Here is a 22,899-nt window from a genome sequence, read left to right as displayed (position 1 = left end):
GAAATTAATAGCAGATAGAAAAAAACTGTAAGGGAATTAAATTTGCATTATTTTAAAATAGTTTACATTAAATCTTTGGTTCTATGATACTTTCAGAAGTTACAATGGAAATGCATAAAAATTTAGACTAATTTCTAATTAATTAAAATTAAAAAAAAGTAGCAAGAAAAGTGTTGAAGTGAGGTGGGTTTATAGGGTTATCAGAGGAAATATTTTTATTTCTGCACATCGCTAAATTAAGGGATCTGATTGGCTTCAAGGATCTGTTCGGAAATCCAGGAAAGATCGATCAAATATCAAGGAAACAAGGATTTGATCGGCTCCAAAGATCTGCTCGGAAATCAAGGATCAATCAAATACTAAATAAACATAGATCCGATCGACTCCGAGAGATCTGGGAAAGAGAAGAAGCTGATAATTGCTTCTGCTTAAAAAGCTCGGGATGTCTCTAGTGTCAGTCTGAACAGTGAGAGATTTTCTCTTACAGCTTTAGACGTCCGGTGACGCATTGATCTTTTGAATCGTCAAGGCCATCTTCGATTATGTGAAAGTGTTGTCTGGAATATAGTATTCACATATATGGTTTTTTTTTTTTTTTTTACTTTCTTGTGAATTAAATATACAAAAAGAAAATATTACAATTGTAAAAAATATTCGATTTCAAGATTTTGACCAATCGCCTCGTTTCAGACAACCCTAAATTGAAGAAAAAAAAAAAAAAAAAAAACCTATTTTTGGATTTTTGTCTATCTGTTTGTGAACCCGACATGAACGATTTTGTCCAACTCCAAAACGCTTGAATTAGACGAATGAAATGTGAAATATGATCTTTTAAAGCAAATTTCTACATTTTTATCATATTTTGAACAAATTTATTCCGAGGAAGACTATCTATACAATGCCATTTAGTCACGAATCATAATAAATTAAAAAAACAAAAACAAGTGCATCTTCTGAAAGTTACTAAAATTACACTAATAATATAAAATAAGTCATTGGTATGAGGATTAAGTTAAAAATGTTCTGAAATAAGACGCTAAATTGACCAGTTTATGAAACGAAGAGTATTATTTTATAGGTATGTTATAATGTGCATTGCCTTTCCTAGGGCTGCAAAATGTCTAAATCCACCGCTTACCCAATGTGTCACTCTTCCTGAACGAATAATGAAAGGGTTGTAATAACTTGGTGTTTTTATCGATTTGATGGAACTTTTTTTCAATGACAGAACCTCCCCCCCCCCCCAGTGATATTTCATATCACTGGTTGCATAATTACGTAAGGTCTGTACGAATGGTTTTCTGTATTTCTTCTGGGTCTTTTATGTAATTTCGGTCTAAATTAATTATCTTGGAAAATTTTTGAAACCTGCAGTATTTGTTAGGAAAAGTAATACCTTCTAAATATTTATTACTACAGTTACTTGTAGAGATAAATGAATAAGAAAAATCCACCCTTTCCATTACTTCTCGAGATAAATGAATAACATAGATCCATCACTTCCATTACTTAGAGAGATAAATGGATAAGAAAGATCCATTTCTTGTAGATATAAATGAATGATAAATATCCCCTTTTTCCATTACTTGTAGAGATAAATGAATAATATATAATCATCAGTTCTACTACTTATAGAGATAAATGAATAAGAAAGATCAATATTTTGTAGAGATAAATGATCAAGAATGATCCCTTTCTTGTAGAGATACATGAATAATAAATACTCATCACTTTTATTGCTTATGGAGATAAATGAATATAAAAGAATCATATTTTCTATAGATAAATGAATAATTTACCCAAATGGATCTTAATATTAGATGGTAAGAAAAAAAACTGGGGAGTAACTTACATAGAAATAAAGGCCATTTAGTTTACTGTAGAGTTTAGTATTATGTATCCTTAGTTAGATTCAAATCTTTTTCTGCAAAACAGGGTTTTAATGTTCTTATTTTTGTTCACAGGTGTATTCCAGCCTCGAGAAGCGCGGTTTTCACTCTCTGTGTCTGTTCGGGGCGGGGGACGACGATGTGTACGACGTGGTCAGCAATTTCCCCCACAACTACGTGCGCCAGGTTCAGTGGCTGGTGCTGCGCTGCTGCAATGTCACCGACAAGGGACACGAGGTGCTGCTCGAGTTCTTCCACGAGGTCACGCGCCTCGAGATGTCCGGCTGCAACGAGGTGACGGACGCAGGGCTGTGGGCCAGCCTACATCCCAGGCTCGTTCATCTCACGCTCGCAGACTGCATCAACGTCGCAGACGAGTCCGTGGCCGCCATCGGTAAGCTCCTGTCTCGTTTGTATAAAAATTTTGTTGGCATGAGGCTTTGGACTTCAATATTTTCTACTTTACTTCCGGGACTTTTACTGCTGCCCTACCAACTACGCGGTTTGTAGGGCGTTGGGCTCGCATCTTTTGGATAGTGAGTTCGAGCCCCGCCGGCCGAAGACTCTCCGTATGTAAGGTGGCTGGTGCACTATAAATCTGTCGTGGTCACAAAGTCCTTCATGTCGAGAGTAATATCACTAGGAGTACTGGTTCAGAGGTAATCATTCTCTGCTTCAGGTCTGAATTACGATCTCTGAATGAAATGCATGAATGAAATTCGCCCCGTAAGGAGGGTTGTGACGCATGAGTGGCTAAGTCGCACTCTTGGCCCTAGATGGCGCTACTGAAAAAAGAGACGCTAAAAATTTTGGCTTAAAATCGCTGACTTTGTAAGTGGGCTTGTCTGTGATAAGTGCCATAAGAAACAACAACATATTTTCTTTTTTTGCATACTTTTTAAGGTATTATTTGCATTAGATTTGAAAGAGCATGGAAGAATACGATACATAAAGATTGGAATGATTAAGCTGTCAATATTAATTTTGTAGGAGCTTAATCCGCACTTCCGGGAGCGTGTCCAGACCTTATTATTGAATGTCAGTCTAGTTTTACAGGAATCTCAGAAAATTAATATAGTGTTATGATATTTAAAACAAGTGTAGTAAATTTCTGTATGGTTAGAAACATTAGAAATGTATGCCACTGTTTAAAAAGCGTCTGATATGTTGCATATGGGATTTGGGTCTCTTAAAATTATTACGGATTATACATAAATTTATGAGTTATGTATAGTTATAACTTTTGTTAGATTTTCTAAATATTAAAGTGCAATAATTATTATATAAATATACGTAGCTCAGTAGCACGACATGACGGTCAGTGTCAGGGTTCACTTGAACTCATTAAAAAAATTTGGAATTGAACGATTAAATTAGTACTGGATTATAGGATATAACTGAATTAAAGAGCGCCAGTTGGATATAATAGATAAATTAAAATAATTGTTGTTTTTTATGGCACTTGCCATGGACAAGCCCGCAGTTCGAAGACAGCCGATTTAAGTCTGAGAGGAGCGCCTCTTGTTTTTATAGTAGCGCCATCTAGGGCCAAGAGAACGACTTAGCTACACACACGTCACAACCCTTTTTATGGGGCGGACTTCATTCACGCAACCACATATCGTAATTTAGACCTGAATCAGAGAACGATCACCCCTGATCCAGTACCCCCAGTGGTATTACTCTCGACATGGAGGCCAGCCACCAAGCACGTGGGGAATCTTCGGTCGGCGGGGTTGAACTCGCGACCTAAGGGACGGGAATCCGACGCTCTACCAACCAGGCTATCCCGGCCTCATTAAAATAATTAACTACATGCAGCAATATATATTCAAATGCGCCCATTACGGATGAAAAATATTGCCACAATTAGATGCAGAATGATTTATTCGCAGAAACTCATTTGAATAACAAGAAAAGTTAAGCTTCTTTTTTTATAAAATTTAAAACCCTTTTCCATTTGCTCAACCATTTCTTAAGTATTATAAACAATTTAATCATTTTACACTTGAAATACAACCTAGTTCATACATCTTTAGCAAATGTTACGTCGTTATTTTTACCTATATTTGTTTATTTCTCAAATTTTAAATCGAAACCCTTTTACGCGAATTTGACCACGGTGGCCTGTTGTTAAGAATTCGGCTTCTGAACCGGAGGACTTCAGGTTCCAGACCCGATTCCACCGAAGAACCGTCGTGCAAGCGGATCAGATGAATGCTAAATCCGCCGAGGCCAAACGTCCTCCCGCTGGCGTGGTGTGGAATTTTGGAGAGGTGGTTGTCGGCCACCCTCTTCATCTGACCACGGTTCAGAATTTCGGGGTCCGTCCCAAAATAGCCTTAGTATTGCGTTAAAACTGAACGTTAATATTGCCGCATTGAAAAGAAGAAGTCGACACTCCATGGCCGAATGGTCATGGCACTGATCTCATAATCAAACGATCGTAAGTTCGAATCCCGCTAGAGACAATACGGTTCATAGTTTGTGTAAATATTTAATTACTTTATTTTATGTTTTCCATTATTTCATGTTCCAGAAGATTCTGGACCTTTCTTTAGTTTACCAGATAAGTGTTCTGTACTTTTCTTACTGTATCAAGTAAAGTATTCTGGAACCTTCCCTGCTAGTATAAAAGCAGAAGATCTTGTAGTCACTGTGTTCTGAGTTGAGATAATAAATTGGTTTAGCTCTATTTCTTGTGTGTGTGTGTGTGTGCGTGCGCGTGTGCGCGCGCGTGTCTGCGTGCGTGCGTGCGTGCGTGCGCGTGTGTGTGTGTGTGTGTGTGTGTGTCATTTAGTTCCATATTAAAGTACGCTACGTGACAATATAACTAAACTAAAATTTCCATTTGATGATATATTAACTTATGCTTTATATAAGAAAATTTTGAAGATCTGATGATGATAAAGAAAAATTAATAATTCGGTTAAAAAATAAGAGATTTATATAAATACTCGTCATGTCAATGTATTTCAGATAAACCAGATGATTAATCCTTTTTCAATGCAAAAAATATCCAATACCTTAAAAACTTATTCTTCGAAATATCCATTTTTCTCAAAAGACGATGCGAAAATTTTCCTTCTTCCGATTTCGTATTCTTTTTTCTAGTAAATGTTCCCTTTTAGTTTTAATATTGATTTTCCTTTAAATCGCACATTACATTCCGTGCGGGGCTTTAAGTTTGAAATATTCTATCGAGTCTGACTGGCTCATGGTAGAAGATAGCATAAAACAAAAAGCTGTAACACGTTTCTTCCGCTTTTTTCTTCTTCCAATATTTACGCTTTAAAAATGACGTGTCACGGACTGTTCTAAAGCAAAGATACATCAAGTCAGAAAAGTTCGTCCATCACTCAAGCTTAAAGTTTGTAAGTTCATGTTGTTTTTTCAGTAGTATTTTGTATCCTTTGGATAAACCAGTTAACACTTGTCATCCTATTTATAGGAGAGCTACATTTCCCTTCCGTGACTAAAATGAACGTATTCTATTGTTTTTTTTAATTTGTATAATTTAATAATATAAATATACATATTCTCAAATAACTATTCAGTTTTCATCTGCAGATGAAAACTGCATAGTAATCCATTAAAGTTCATTGTAGTCCCTAGTGCATTGCAGTTCATTAAGTCCATAGTAGTGCATTAAAGTTCAAATTTGTTCATAGTCCATAGTAGTCCACAAAACCCATAAAAATAAAGTAGACCATAGTAATCCAAATATTCATTGGGCAGATTATGAAATAAAAGTGCTATAATTTTAACTCCTATTCTTAAATTTCTATCAAGGAAACGCAAGTAATTATTTAAAAGTAATTTTGTTTTTCAATAATTTACTATATGTTAATTTTTTAAAAAAATATACAAATCGTTATAAACGTTTTTAAAATCACTTTGCCGGCATCCTGGCATAGGGTGAGTGCGTCTTTCCAGTGATCTGAGCTTTTCCGGTTTCGAGTCCCGGTTCAGGCATGGTTGTTCTTTTTCTGTGTTTTGCCTGTGAGGTGTGTGAATGTGCCTCCCTGTAAAAAGGAGTTGTACAAGCGAATGTGACGCATGAAGTAGCTAAGTCGTACTCTTGGTCCTAGTTGGCGCTACTGGAAAAACAAGAGACGCCCACTTGGCTTAAATCGCTGACAGATAACTGTCAGCGGGCTTGTAAAGTGCCATAAGTCACAACAACAACAAAATCACTTTATTTGGCGACTTCTCTGTAGTTTTCTTGAAAATTTTCGACATTTATTTTTTCTTCCCAATTACCATGGTCCTAATGTTTTTAATATGATAATAAATTAAGTTGGGCATTAACGGGCTAATTCTTGCTAAAATAAACAATACTGTTGAAAATCGGTTAATGGTACTTCAAAAATGAAAAAATCGGAGAATGAACATTTCGCTGAGAATTTTTCTTTTGGCATAATCCAGAAGAAAGAAATGACGATTTATACAAAATTTATGGAAGTGCATTTTTCTGCTGTTTATTGGCAACACAAAAGTCAGACGAAAATAAAATAAACAAAAGCAGTAGTGGATTGCCGAAGAGAAATATACATGAAGAGGCATTGGAATGAAAATTGAGATCAGAAAGTATGAATTTTTAGATATATATATATATATATATATATATGCGATTTTTGGACCTCGATTTTGATAACTTCAAGTATAATCTTTTCAAGAGCTTTGTATTGCTTTCTGTTCTCTCAATGAAGTGCTTTTTTGAACTTTGTATTTATAGAAATTCATAATTTTATGATTTCTAATATGAGTGAACTGTGAAAAAAATGTGAACATTATAGAAACCAAGTAAGAGATATTTACATGTTATGGCATTAATTCATAATATAGAATTATTGTGACATTTTATGTATCATTTGACTCTACATAATGAAATAATCAAACTCCTAATTCTTTTGTAGATGGCAGATTAACGAACCCCCTCTTTGATGGAATTATGTTCTTAAACAGTCTCAAATGTGCTTGAATTAAGATTTAACGTCTTGATCTATGAATTTACTTATCTTTCTAATCAAATGATGCATCTTATTTGGGATATTTATAGTTATTTTAATTCCTATAATAAGTTAAGGACCTTTGAGACACTAAAGATTTTTAAGTGATTTTTGCGTTTTAAAATACTTAAAATTTTCACTGAATTGCAAAATAAAAATTCCTTATTTGATCCCGAAGTCAGATTTATCACTGTATGCGAAGGGTTAAAATTTTTTATCTTGTGCTTATAAAATAATGAAACCAATCGTCCAACTCGTCAGTACAGTGTAATCTGAAGTTCAAACAACAGGTTTATAAAGAATATCGCACGCGTCAATCTAAGCAACTTTTGCATTCTGTCGACTTTACACCGTGTGTCAAATTCTGATTCAAAAGTTTGAATCAACGTTTGAGTCGAATGATTCATCAGTTGCAGAGACAGGTGTTTCTGTTGCACGGTATGATGAATGTTGCAATTAAACCTGCTCTAACGTTCAGCGGTTTCAGTTGACGATAGCAATAGAAGGTGCATGTACTGCTGCCTCAGTGGTGGTGGTGTCTTATTCCCATTTGTTTATTAAAAAAATAAGAGGTAAACAATTATTATTTACTTGATTGATGATGACAAGATGACGTCTGCCATGTAGTAGTTCTCTCATACGTATGAAGGATTTGTTATGAATGTTCAAATTTTTTTGCGTGCAAAAAAACTGTCAATTCCTGGGAAATCTTCCGGCGTAAATGTTCGACGTTTGACAATGGAATCTTGTAAATTCTAAACTCACTATACAATGTTGCAAATTGTTAAACGTTCAGAGTTGAAAGTATTCGTGCAATAGTTTTAGAATATTGGGACCTAAACACAAATCTATATCTTTACAGATGTCTTATTGCCCCTGAATTTAACAAAAGAATAGGATATACCAGACAATATAATAAAAGAAATACAAATCGAAACATAGTTGGAGTTTAACAACAGACATAGAATATATTTCTTGGAACAGTCTGATAATCGAATCCTTTTGAATTCTTATTTTAACCCTTTGCACTCGAGTACTTCTCGCTTGAATTGCCGGAATAAAATGAATTATAAATGTCTCCTCTCGAGTGAAAAGGGTTGAATTACTCTACAGATGTGTTGTTGATATTAGTATTGCATGTCGTAGGAACCATCAAGTTACGTGTGATTTTTAATGTTGTCATTCAAGCAGATGTAATGTAAATTTGCATTCCATTGAACTTTCTTTGGATATTTTATCTGTTGTATACTTCTTTTTTAGTTAATTAATTGTCAAATCATGCATCCTCCTTGCGTTTGCAATCTCATGTGCTATTCCTTTTTTTTGTCTGGACGTGTGTAATCACCTCTAGAAGTTTGTCAGTAGAATTTCGATTCAATTTTTTATTTAATCTCGTTTTGAAGCAAAGGTAGTGCTATTTTGAATCATATTTCTTAATTTTGAACTTTTGTTCAGATGAAGAGGGTGGCTTCGTTATCCGGCCCCGACACTCTCCTCTTTAAAGCTTCCATGCCAAATCTATGGAAGCATTTCAGCACGACAGATTTACCATGCACCAATCCCATTTATAAAATAGTTCTTCGATGGGAGAAACTATCAGGCCCTCAATCCGAGGTCTTGCCAATGGGCACCGTGCCCCCAATGGAATTCGACTCTACTTGTATTTATAAAAAATACAAAAAAAATATCTAAAATTACGACTCTTTTAGAATTTTTAACGATGTTAAGTAGATCTTTCTACTTTAACCCTTTGAACTCGGATGTGTCCTCGCAGGCACCATTCCAGACAGTGCATCGTTTTGACTTTTTATTTATTTTTAAAGAAAATTTCATTGTTAAAAATACCTACAGAGTGGTAAGAAGATGTAGATTCATTTTTCGAGGAAATTCAACTTGAAAAAATTGTATATATCTATTTTTCGGAACTATAAAAATGTCCTTTTATTAGGTGAATAATTATGCATCGAATTACTTTTCTGAGTTCAAAGGATTACAACGTATAGTATTAATCGTTAACTAACAGTCTGATTCACCAGCCTTCTTGATTTTCTCCGATAAATTGCTTTAGTGAAATAGCGTTGATTCTGAAGCTCCATTGTCTTGGGTAAATTCCGGTAATTAATTTCTTTCGTAAGCAACTTCACACAGATAATGAAGATTCGTAATTACTAATCAATATCATTTACCTTAGAATAATTATCTCCTATCTCCGTTAGTTATTATATGGAGAGGAGTAATTTTGAGGAGCTTTTCTTAAAGTGGTGACCTGCTTTTCGTTTAACAGGATGATAAGTGTACGGTAAAATGAGGAGGAAGGTCAGATATTGACCACTTCAACTCCTCAAAGAAGATATTGTAACATTCCTCGTTTCCCAGTACTGATAAGACATTGTGTTGTACTGATTCATAGTGTCGTCGCTGTTACTTACTAAACTCCTCGGGATAGCCAGAAGGTGGATCTTTTCACTTGGGTGGTCTCGCATCTGTTCATTAGCGACTACAATGGAAGAATTTGCATTCTATTAAATCTATTTTTCTCACTTTATCTATTTTGTCTTTTTCTTTCATTTCACCCTAATAGCACATCTGTATAGTAAATATTGTATGATATTAAATAATATTTGCAATATTTTATAATATTGTTGAATATTAAATTATATAATATAATATCGCAGAATATTGTAAAATATTGTGCAACAGAATGCCCTTATCTGGACACTGACAGCATCCCTTTTTGTATTTCCAACCGTATATTCTTTTTCACACATGTTTCTTTTTATTATCTCCGGACTAACTTTAAAAGTTTATATTTCTCTTTATGAGATAATCTGCATGCATTCTGCTAAGATATCCTCTAAGTGTACGAATTTCTTATTTGTACCTCTTTTATTTATTATCCATTTCTGAGGAAAGAGGACAGAAACAAGAGCACTAAACATCTGTTAAAAATATACATCGTACATATGCAATATAAATTATAATTTCATTAAAAAGAATGAAGCTGGTCTATAATAGTTATCTTCAAAAGATTTTTTAGGTATCTTAGTTTAATGTCAGAGCATTAACTAGTTACTAAATTTTTATACTGAATGTACTGTAAATTTAAACCTAATATATATTTATTAAAACACCAGTTGCCAAATATCCTAGAATGGCGATCTTCTATTCCCGCCAATTAAAAACTCTAAAAACTGTGTGCTCCAACATGATCAGTAAATAAGAAAAAGGTATGATCGAATAATGTAGAAGCAGCAATTTGTTTAGTACAATTAGTAATCAGGCAATACAAAAATGTAGAAGAAAAGAAGGGTGACAGACTCGTAAATGTACAGTAAACTCCTCATTAATCATGGATCTTTGTGGCATGACAACCATGGATAAATACATTTCGTGGATAATGCACAAAATGGCAGATAAACGACATCAGCATGAAAATACTTTAAAATGGTATTTATTTATTAAAAGTTTATACAAATTATTATTTATTGAAAGTTTATACAAATAGTTACGACTTAATAAAGCAAATCTGTAATTTCTAGAATTAAAAATTTGATGTTCTATTTAGGGAAAAATCGGGTGGCCTGGTGGTAAGATCTCGGCTTCGGAACCGTAAGGTTTCAGGTTCTTGTCCCTATTCCACCGAAGAACCGTCGTGTAAGGGGGTCTGTTGCACATTAAATTCGTCATGACCAAACGTCCTCCCCCTGGTGTAGCGTGGTGTGGAGAGGGGGGTGCCAGCTCAGGTGTCGTCCTCGTCATCTGACCGAGGTTCAAATGACGAGGTCCGTCCCAAAATAACCCTAGTGTTGCTTTAAAACGGGACGTTAATATAACTAAGCTAAACTAAACTAAACTTAGGGGAAAATCGTTACTTTTTGGGATGATTAAAACACTTTTTGTGATTTAAATATTTAAATAAAGTTTTGAGCTTGATATCAGCAGATAATCGAGAATTTACAGTATTAAAAAGATTGCTGTGTAGATTCCCGTGGTTAATACTCATGCACATATGGAGATGATTAACGCATATCAGTAAGAATCAACTTCGTGTTAGAACCTCGTTATACAAAATTTTTATGTAATAATTAACTAACCAAGGACTCTTTTTATTAAAGAATATTAAGGGACAATCAATTCCTCTAAAAAACAAGATTTCATATTACTAGATACACTGATTGCTTAACTTAAGAGTTATATGAATCTATGTTGAATAAGAACTAATTCAGACTTATCACTTGCCATGTGGTAAGTTGAGTGTACCTAGTGTGAGTATCGCCATTACTCACAATTAGGTCCACCCTCAATAAACCCTCTATTGCTTCAAAAGATGACAATAAAAAAAATTAAACAAAGCATGTCATCTTGTGGATAGTACTTTCAGAGTGTATTAATAGATTTCATGTTTCTTTCTTGCAGCCCAGCTCTTGCCCAGCCTCCAGGAGCTGAATCTGCAGGCATATCACGTGACGGACTCCGCCCTGGCCTTCTTTGGCCCCCAGCAGAGTGGCACTCTCCGGGTCCTGAGGCTTCGCTCGTGTTGGGAGCTCACCAACCACGGTTTGCTCAACCTGGTGCATGTGCTGCCCAACCTGACGGTTCTCTCGCTGTCCGGTTGTTCCAAGATCACGGATGACGGCGTGGAACTGGTCGCCGAGAACCTAAGGCAACTCAAGGTCCTTGACCTTTCCTGGTGTCCAAGGATCACGGACGCTGGACTTGAAAGCATAGCCTGCGACCTCAATGTCCTCGAAGAACTTGCCCTGGACAGGTGAGTGTGTCATTAACCGTTTATTATTAATTTACAATGAAGCAACTACTGGACAGTTAGAATCTATTTTGAAAGTGTTATGTGGCGGTTTATTCTCTAAAACAAGTTAGTATTTGACAGTAGCTTATAGCTAGAATTGCCAGTTATTTATTCCAGTTGGAATCCAAAACCACATGATTGTTTCAACATAAAACCTGGTTTTAGTAGGTACTTACTTGAGTACCCCTTTTTAATAAAGTTTCCGAATTCCGAGGGAATCCTACGGCCTTTGATTTGGATGTCAAACAACACAATCATTGGCTGCTACAAAATAAATGGCTATATTGTCTTGACAAAAGAAATACTGTTAGTTTATAATAAAATTTAGAGTTATGAGAAAATTCAGTTCCTTATGATTTTTACCAAACCCTTCTTTTGAATTGGATGACGCATCCTAGCATTCATCCGAGTCTTTTCATCCTAATTACAACATATTCCTGAACGGTTCAAATCTGGTCAGTCAGGTTATCTTGTTCACAAGTTAACATAGACAATGCAAGTTTTTGAGCAAGTGGTAGATTTAAATTCATTACTAATCGCAATAACTGCGTAAAAATGTTCAAAATTCGTGCGATGAAATCCACTGCAATTGAATAGTTTTCCCACTTTAGTGCACTAGTGAACATGCATTTTCAAAAGCTGTTTTAATTCGAAGATTATTCCGATTTTAAATTTTATGATTCTACAAGGTAATGATAAATGAATAATCGCCAATAAAAAGTACTTTATAAGTCCACCATGAGGTCATAAAATATATATTTTTTAAAATTTAAAGCAAAAATTAATTTCGAAACTCAACTTACCAGCAAACAAATCTTTTTCCCAAATAGGATTGTGGCCATTCAATCGGCTCCTATCAGTAAGTTTTCATTTGGTAGCATTCTAATAATATCCTGGATCTCATGTAAAAATAAAACAAAGTATACCCTTGTTGTTCATCAGAAATTATAAATAACAGTTGAAAATTTAATTTTAACACAGTTTTAAGTATTCATTATAAGCATTTAAAAAAATAAGAATGACATCAAGATGATACGGTAATTCTTCCTATACTCAGAATCAGAATCTCAAATGTAATGCTTTGAAAGCCTGCAGATAGGCATGTCAATGTCAGTTCGTAGCGGCGGAGCAAATACTTGTTGTTTGATGTAGCATTTGAAAAACAATCAAATATTGCCATACACACTTATCTGCATCCTTTCACAGCTTCACACCAAGTGTGCAGAAAAAAAGTGTGGGGTCAGTTATAGTACCTCTTCGTATATCTGGAAGGGCTCACACTGAACACTTATAAGTGTGTTGAATTTAAAATTTTAAATGTTATTTTTGATTGCCGGTGAACAACATGGCTTTGATTTGTTTTGTTTTCTTTTAACAGATATTCATTTACGATTACCCTGCATAATAAAAGTAACTCTACTTTTATTATTCAACTTTTAATATAAAAGGAAAATTTATTGATTTTTTATTAGAATTTAAAATTAATATAAATGGGTCTTAATATCTTTTTACTAATAGATTAACGTCATTCGCGGGTGTGTGTTAGTATTATTAATCTAATACTATTACTATTATTGAATCAACTAGTTAATCAACTAACAATAGATGTTAATTTTCCTTTCACTTATTAAATGTATAATCTGTTTAGTTATATATTATAACACATTATTTTATGTGAAGCATGATGAAGTTTGAAGACAGTGAAGAGACTTATTATCTTTTTAAATTCTTTTTAATCCATCGGGAAAGCATAATTATTTACAAGCAAAGACGCGGGCATTGCGCGTCCGCCACAGCGCGTTGCAAAAGCAGAAGTGGGGAAGAAGGCCGAAATGAATTATCTCTCGCCTTATATAACCTTAGATTGTGATAGGGAAAATATTTTTCCACAGTGCTAATATATTAATAAGATTCTGATAGGGATTTCTGACGCATGTCAATCACATGTAAGGGAAACACAGGGATCTTTTAAGAAAGAATGTGCTTACTGGACATTTTTTATCCCTTCACGCCGAGCGTGTGAAAGTATCGGCGTTCAGCCGAGTCAGCAATTTTATAAAGCTTATCTTGAATTAATTAAGAAGAGAAAGTGGAATTGGATCACGAAATAAGAGAATGAACTTATTATGGGCTAGATTAAGATAAAACTTTGGAAATTAATTAAATTGAAATTAAGTGTTTAAAATATCATTATATATATATATATATATATATATATATATATATATTACTTTATACAAATAATTTAGTTAGTAGGGATGTAAAGGAAAAGCCCTTTATTATTTGTACAAAATGAAATATGTTTAAATACTTCTCGTCAAAATTTTACACTCCAGTGCTCGATGCTGTTAAAAGCCAAGCCAACAGTTAGACATTAACGTATTTTTTAATATTCTCTAAGTTTGAGCAAAATGCAAATGTAATATGTTTGGATGACATGTACCCTCGGGTTTTGCTGTATAACATAATCCTCAGTTACCTGTATCGTATATAGTAACATTTTAATTAACAATATTCTCAAGACATTTCCATTCTAAAAATCTTTCTCACAATATCATCTCAAAAACTTTCCTTTTATGTCATCTTTTTCATCTGCCGTGATAGCGAGTTTTCCCATTTTAATTCCCCCTTCCTACTTTTTTTATATAGTTTGCGAATACCTCTTCCTGCTTTCCATCTGATATTTAAAAGAAGAAGAAAAATTGGATAGCTTTTCACTTTTCTAACTAGTAACTGATCACGGGAAACAACGGAGAAAAATAACACTCTGTCTGAAAATGTGAACATTCTTTTTCTCTTCCTCACAAGAGTCGTCTGAGAACAAAGCACTCTGAGACAACCCCCCTCCCTATTCCACAGGAATCTGTCTTCGGAAGACTGGATTTTCTCCTCCTTTCCGGTGTTGCCATGGCGACGGCATCCCATTCATCGTAACCGTTACCTGGCGTGCCCCGCTTTGTCCCATTATTGGCTTTTACTTGATGTCCCTTTCAAAGGGGGGAGGGGGAGAAAAGCAAAAAAATGTAACGATCATTGGGAAACAGCTTTCGGAGACCTCGTGTTCTGTTATATTTACCGTTTGGAGTCGCCATCTTTAACTGTTTGTAACACCTCTGGGCTTTTGAATGGAGAGAAGTGATTCTTTTAATTGTTGCCATCTTTCGAGTTTAATGTGTTTTTTTAATCCCGTTAATTTAAAGATTTATTGATACTCTGGAGATTGTTTTTTAGAATAAAATGGAGAAAAGGTGCAATAATTGAGCACCATTTTCAATAAAAATGGCACCTTGGTGAAAAAGAAATTATTTTGATACAAGTTTGATTTTATTTGGTATTGAATTGAAGTTTTGGACGATATTTCTCAAAATTAACGAAAAAAATGGCATATTTCTAGATGTAATTATGACGTATAGACGTAACTTTGTATTTTAAATAAGTGGCATATTTCTAGACGTAACTTTGTATTTTAAAAAGAGGCATATTTCTAGACGTAACTTTGTATTTTAAAAAAGAGGCATATTTCTAGACGTAGTATTTTAAAAAAGAGGCATATTTCTAGACGTAGTATTTTAAAAAAGAGGCATATTTCTAGACGTAGTATTTTAAAAAAGAGGCATATTTCTAGATGCAACTTTGTATTTTAAAAAAGAGGCATATTTCTAGATGCAACTTTGTATTTTAAAAAAGTGGCATATCTCTAGAAGCAACTTTGACGTATAGACGTAACTTTGTACTTTAAAAAAGTGGCATATTTCTTGATGTAACTTTGTATTTTAAAAAGTGGCATATTTCTAAACGTAACTTTGTTTTTTTAAAAAGTGGCATATTTCTAGACGTAACTTTGACGTATGTGACTGGTATTTTAAATTAGGTATTTTAAACTGGTATGACTTGGTATTTTAAAAAAGTGGCGTATTTCTACAAAGTTATGTCACAGCGAGAAAGAATGAAACTTTATGAGTTCATTATCATCTGTCCCCATTAAAAGAAAGACTGAATTTTACATCATATTCATAATAAAAATTGGATTTTTTTATAATTTTTTAGTATTCAAGATTTTTTTTTGAAATTATTAAATAAATTCTTAAAGCCGAGAAAAGATTAATGGTTTAAAATAAATAGACAGAAAATGGAAAGAAAAAGCCAATTAAACTTGGAAACTGCATTTTTTCCTAATAAGAAAATAAAACAGCAAACAAAATTCGAATTTTTAATACGAAACATCGTTGCATAATAATATTTTAAGTTTCATATACTTTACTTTGTAAAAATTGCCCTTAAATACTATAATTTTATGAGTGTGATAACATGCACTCATAAAAGGTATTTAAATATTGTCGCAACGGGAGTCAATATAAATCTAATTATTAAGACAATGAAACGTATAATTCATTAAGCTTTCAAGACATCGTGTCCCTCAAGAGACTTAATACTTAACATTACACAACAAAACATCTCCGTTTCTAGAGATCATGTGACCTCTTTCCGGTGTATAAATGTAGATAGGCTTTATTAAAAGACAAAAAAAGTACACTGCAATCAATAGCAAAAGAAATACACAAATGTTCAAATATGGATACATATAACATCAACAAAAAATGTTAAAAACTAGATTGAAAAATATCTGGAGTTCAAATCCATCGATAGAAAGATGTAAACCTAGAAATGTGTTCCTCTGACTCAAGAAGTAAAAAACATGAAGATTCATCAAAATCTGGATATCGAATCATTCAGCTGATTCATATTTTGGTAATGATTATTTTTTTATTTGTTAAACTAATTTTATTGTATATACGCGCTTAAAATCAATATGACACTAGTTTCTGCCTATCACTTGTTTGCAAACTTTGTGCTATTTTAAATTAGCGTAGCTTATGACTATTAAATTTAAAAAAATCTTTTTTTTTCCTTAATAAACTTTGGAAACATTTTAATTAATTAAAAAAATCGCAGCAAATGTTTAATCTATAATATCTCAGTTAAAATTTGAAAATGAGAAGAATTTAAAGACCCAGAACTGTATATGAAATTTTCTACTGGAACAGTCTATGGGCATTTTAATAGCCGAACATTTACGCTGTCAGACGTCACCAGGGGCGTGCAATATTTGAAGAATTAATTTTAAAAATACTTTTTTTTTATCCATCAGTCATCACAGAGAGAGTATGATACTGGCCAATAATTTTCAGTGGTAGTATCACACATATGTTGTGTGAGTAGACAATTACACTTTAATGGACGCACGACTACGCAGTCAAACGTTGCCAGAAGCCGGTAATAATTATGAAGAATTAATTTAAAGACACTGTATGTAAATCCATGAAATAATTCAACATGTGGGAACATACACAAAAAACACTACGGTTGCATCACACACATATTGTATGAGCGGACACTATCAGCTGTTCGACAATCACACACATGTTGTGTGAGCGGCCATTAAAGTGTTAAAGCGTTAAATTAAGAATCTGGAATAGTTTGATAAAAAATTCCTAACTGATTTTATCGACGTAGAAGTTATTATTGTTGTATTTAAACCTTCTTGGCATGAAATATTCTTTTTTTGTGAAATAAATCAGAATGACATAATTCATGCTCTAGATCAAAGGAAAAATGTTTCAAAAAAACTTAATATAAGTATATAAAATAAAATAACTAAGCAACAGTATGATAAAAATATCCATCATGCAAATTTATATGTTAAGCTCAGTACAAAATAAATAAAAATAATAATATTTGCATCATTTTTATTCCTGATGATAATTAAAAAGACAATTATTATTCTTATTTAGAGACAAATTAATTCCACATTTACTGCATGAGATTGTAGAATGCATTTTGAATTTAGGGTATTTGCACCGGAGCGGCCCACCTAATTTCGGCCAATCTTCAATATTCCTCTATTCCAAATTTCTCTATAAAAATAACATAAAATAAACAAATAGTAAAAAACATTTTCGTCATACATTAGAAGTGAAAAAACAACATAGTGATGCAAATTCCTGTCAATATTATTTGGGGTATTCGATATAAAATGCACAGAAAATAACAGAAACCAAAAAACAAACCTTCTTTCCATTTATTATCGCATTTATTAGCAAAAAAATCTCAGACAAAAAAAATATTCAAGAAATCATACTTTTCTTCCAACCACAACAAATAGCGGAATGACAAGTTCAAATCAGCTATTATGATTTTGGCATTTGAATTTTTTTGACAGCTACGTTCCTTATTACGCAATAGTCGTGAAAAAAGTGGCCAGTAACAACCCATTTAAAGTACACCTGTTTTGAGTACAATTTTTTGTTCACTAAATAGTATGATGGAAATTTCCATCATCATGCAAAGAAGGGTAAAATTTATGTATCTGTGATATTTGATTCGAAAGACGAAGCCTTTGTAGTGTTCGCTATTAAAATGTTTCAAAAATTCTTTAGCAGACAGATCGCTCAATCTGATCCAATGACACGTATGGTATTAATTCAAATTCTCTACAATTTGTGTTCAAAGCTGGTGACTTCATCGAAGGACTATAAACGTATTAAACTTGTAACGATGCCATCGGTTATAACTACTGTCCAATTCAGGATCCCAAGATTAGTACTTCCGGTGATTGTACTTCTCTAAAGGGCGGTGTGCAGAAAGATAAGCATTATTACCCATCCTAATTCCGCGAATAAACTAAATTTACCCTGTTGTTAAACGTAAACATCTCCTCGTGTCATCTTTCCTCTCAACTCTTTTTTGACGACATAAACGCTTCCTGACGCATGCGCAAATGGGTGGTGGATTTTTGAATCCGAGAATGAATAGTTAATGGTTACCATCATCAAATTTCCAACTCTTGAATAGCAAATAACATTGGCAAATTACAATACAGTTTTTACGAGAAAAAAAAGGAAAAAGAAATATCATAAAAACATTACTTTGTCACTATTCAATGAGTTATATAATGAAATATTTTATAATTCGCCAGCATTCTGGCCTAAGGGTAACGTGTCTTCCAGGTAATCTGGGCGTCCCATGTTCGAGTCCTAGTTCGGACATAGTTGTTCTTCTTCTGTGTTCTATCTATGAGTTGTGTGAAAGAGCCCCTCTGTAAAAAAGGGTCGTTCAAGCGAGTGTATGTGTCATATTCATAGTATGAACTAGAAGTCGGACTTCTGTCCTCGGGTGCTTAGGGCTCTTTAACTTCAGAAGCTACTGCTCCCCCTTTCTGTGATAACGCGGAAATGACATCATCATCATTTCATAATTCAGGCACGCAGAAAATTTCAAAAAAAATAGAACATGGAACAGAACATTTCATACATGGAAACTGAGAAACACTATTTCCATGTATGAAAACTTTATACCAAATAGAGTCAAAATAAGTTTAAAAGATTAACAGATTTTGAAATAACATATACCATCAAAAATATTTTGTGGTATATGTTGCTATTTTAAAATGTATATACTATTTTAATGCATATGCTATATATGCTATTTTAAAATTACAATAGTTTCCCTCTGTAAATTTTGTATTTGTGAAAGTAATAAAAGTGAGCCTAAATTTTCTCCAAAATATTCACTAATAAGACACTTTGTTATGTTGCTAGTATGAAAACGTTGCAGTTTTATATTCGTTGCCCATACATCTTATTCAAGCCATCAACCGTAGCAACATCACTTTGCCACATGATAAAAGATCAGTATCATGAGATGGTCGATTGCCTAAATGTGAAGGGTTATAGGCCTAAGCAAAACTTCCAACAGCAGCAATGTACTTTGCTTTTTCGCAGACTTACCTTGAGTAGCTACTCAGAAGGAAGAAAAAGAAAAGAAAAGAAAAATCTTCAACAACCATTAAGCTAAAATATGGATGTCATCACGGCGGAAAGTGAGCTTGAAAAAAAAATGAGAAAAACTTATCTAAACAGAAAGTTAGGTAAGAAGCAAAAATAAAAATAAATAAAATAAAGTAGAGCCAAGACACTAAGCTCTTTCGAAAAACGAAGCCATGGAATTACAAAGGAGAAGCAACCAGCTATGAACAGAAAGCGGACATCTTACATGCGTCTCACCTTAAGGGTAAATAGAAAAAGAGAAAGCTCCACTCCGCTGTAAACAGAGCCGAAGTGACTTATTTAAAATAAATAGAAAAGTAAATCCTTCGGAGCTGCGAAGGGGTGTAAGTGGAATTTGTTTTTTCCTAAGGATGTGAAAAAAAGGAAGAATTTAAAAACGCAATCTTTTTTTAGTAAAGTTAACGAAATCGGAAAGTGTAAAATGAAATGATTTTGAGTGTGGTGGCGACTAGCACCTAATTTTTTAGGGGATATTGACTAAACTCATTTTTATTAAAGTACTAGCTGGTATCGGGTGTGATGCTGCAGCAGAAGAAATAATTTTAGAAATGTCGTTTGAAATTTCAAATAACTATCTTGGCTATTTATTTTCTTGTCGACAATGAATACATTCACTGAATTGAATGATATATAAAGGAGAAAATAATATAATTAAATATAAATATAAATAATATTTATTCTTTTTGACTTATATATATATATAATATGTACTAATTTCAGTTTAATTAATTTCCAAAGTTTTATCTTAATTTAGCCCATTGTAAGTTCATTCTCTTATTTCTTGATCCAATTCCACTTTCTTTAATTAATTCAAGAGAAACTTTATAAAATTGCTGAATCGGCTAAACGCCGACACTTTCTCACGTTCCGCTTGAAGGAATAGGAAAATGTCCAATAAGTCCCTGTGTTTCCCTTACTTGTGATTGACATGCGTCAGAAACCCCCATCAGAATCTTATTAATATATTAGCACTATGAAGAAATATTTTCCCTATCAAAATCTCAGGTTATATAAGACGAGGGATAATTTATTTCGTTCTCTTTAGACTTCCGCTTTTCTGCTCGCTGTGGCGGACGTCTCTTGTTCGCGTCTCTGCTTGTAAATAATTATGCTTTCCCGATGGATTAAAATTAATTTTAAAAAGATAAAATGTATCTTCAATGTCTTCAAACCTTCATTCTGCTTCACATAAAATAATGCTTATATAAAATTAAAAAATAAATAAAATAAATTTCTTGACTGTCAACTCTTGAGCATCCAACATTCAACTATCCATGGGAAAAATGTGGATTTTCTAGGTTCAAAGCAATAAGTTGACAAAGTTTTATATACATCGGATGAACAACAGTACGGCAGCGCATAAAATACGAACAAACAAACATTCATTTTTATGTATTAGATATAATAATTGTACTATGCCTATAACCTTCACGCAAGTGCAAGCAATAAATTGGAAAAGTCTTATCGCAATCGGATAAACGGTGCGCAGCGCATAAAATGAGAGCAAATAAAAATTCATTTTTATATATTAGATAAAATTTTAGAACTCCAGTTATTCAATGTAGCCCAGTAACTTTAATATTTCTCTTTGAAACAAGAGGGAGTGGTTTCTCCAAATCTTTCTCACATGCTCTTTTAACCCCAAATTGTTGACCTTGAGCAAGGTCGTTAATACCTTACTTCGCATTGGCTAACAATTATCACGGAATATAAGCTCTTTGGTATTTATTTGATGATTAATCCCAGGTTAATACACAAGTGCCCCAAAAACGAATATGTAATCTGGATGAATTTTTCGAAGCGATTGAAGCTAAAATTTCACATAAAACTGGAATTGTAATCAGAAGATCCTTAAACAAATTACATATAATTAAATCACTGCGTTTTTGAGTTATCGCCTTCCATTTGAACATTTGAGTAGCGTCAAGCGTTATGGCTAGCGTCTGTGGGTGAGTGATTGCTGATGCTTCGTCAAGTGACTCTGACGACTTTGGGTTGCTGCGTCAAGTGATTTTGACGACTTTGGGTTGCTGTGGGTAGATGGCGCCTTAACAGCTGTACGAAGGTTGAAGGATCACGGCCAGGTCACCAATGTGGCGAATTGGGATGAGTGAGGATAGAACGTGGGACCTTGTGGTACGCAGTCCAGTAACATGACCACGATACAAAAGCAATTGCGCGGCTGTTGCTGGCTTATAAGCTTTCACCACAATGTGAAATCCGACAGAGACCAATCTTTTGAGAGATTTTATACAAAATTTGATTTTTAAAAATCTACACTTTTGATCTAAAACTATGAAACAAATTTTATTTAATGAAGTTGCTAATTTTTTAACTGCCGCGTTTACATGCATGCAAAAGTACATACGATAGACGGGCAATCCCTTGTCCTCTAGTATTTTAAATTTGATACCAGATTTTATCTATCTAGCTGTATGTATTTTGTATTTTGTAATTATAGAATTCATATGTTTTCTGATATTTGAACAGGCAAATTTGGTTCAAAATTTTATAGAAATCTGCAAATTTGATGTAAAGACTATATACTAAATTTTAACTATCTATATGAAAACTTCTTTGAGTTATCGTGTTTACATACAAAGATAATTCCAGAAGCTTGTTTTTGAGGCTCAGAGATGTCAAAAACGAGAATATTCGTGAAAATCTCGAGTTCGAATTTTTTTGACAATGTTTAACAATACTTTCTTCTTGTCCACTTTGTAAATGTGAAAGCAAAAGAATTTAGTCAAATGTTTTTTTTTCTTTTTCTCAGAAGATTTATTTATACCATTATAATTGAAATCTCAAAAGTCACCGACATTTTCATGTATGTTTCCTATTTGTTTCCTGGGGGGGGGGGAGGTTGCAAAAACTGAATCCGGACATAGAACAAATATCGAAAAGTTTAGGTCGGAAAAAAAATTTGATTAAAAATTTGATTGTTTTAGTCTCTTCACCTAGGCTGCAGTTTTACTATCTCAGGTTTCCTTTGCGAACCGAGTTGCGCTTTGGTTACGAAATGAAATCAGTGGGAATAGTCTCCTGGAAACTTTCTCGCATACTTTTCAATAATTTTTATCTCCCAGCCACCGCATAAAATTGCTGGTCCTTAAGAAAGCCGCGAATACTTTGCATGGCATTGGTGAGCTATAGTTATGAAATATAAATCTTTAGCCTGAATCTAGCATTTTTACTGAATTTATTGTGACAATACGTAGTTTAGAAGTCTTTTTGGTGACATATTATGGCCGATACAGGCTAACAGACTATCTACTCTTTGACAAATTTTAGATGTTAAACTTATGTATGATTTGTACTTATCAAGTTCACTTACAATCGAACAG

The 22,899-nt window shown here is 33.6% G+C and overlaps 1 protein-coding gene across 1 annotated transcript in view; it reads left to right on the top strand.

Annotated features, from left to right (window-relative positions):
* Positions 1–22,899, top strand: part of LOC129989222 (F-box/LRR-repeat protein 16-like) — a 117,310-nt gene that overhangs the window by 31,993 nt on the left and 62,418 nt on the right. The window contains exons 2-3 of the mRNA XM_056097600.1: positions 1,965–2,283; positions 11,318–11,669. Coding sequence (XP_055953575.1) covers positions 1,965–2,283; positions 11,318–11,669 — 671 coding nt within the window. The remainder of the gene's footprint in view (positions 1–1,964; positions 2,284–11,317; positions 11,670–22,899) is intronic.

This window comes from Argiope bruennichi, chromosome 10 (genome assembly GCF_947563725.1).
Source record: "Argiope bruennichi chromosome 10, qqArgBrue1.1, whole genome shotgun sequence".
NCBI lineage: Eukaryota > Metazoa > Arthropoda > Arachnida > Araneae > Araneidae > Argiope > Argiope bruennichi.
This window is presented reverse-complemented; position numbering and strand designations above follow the sequence as displayed.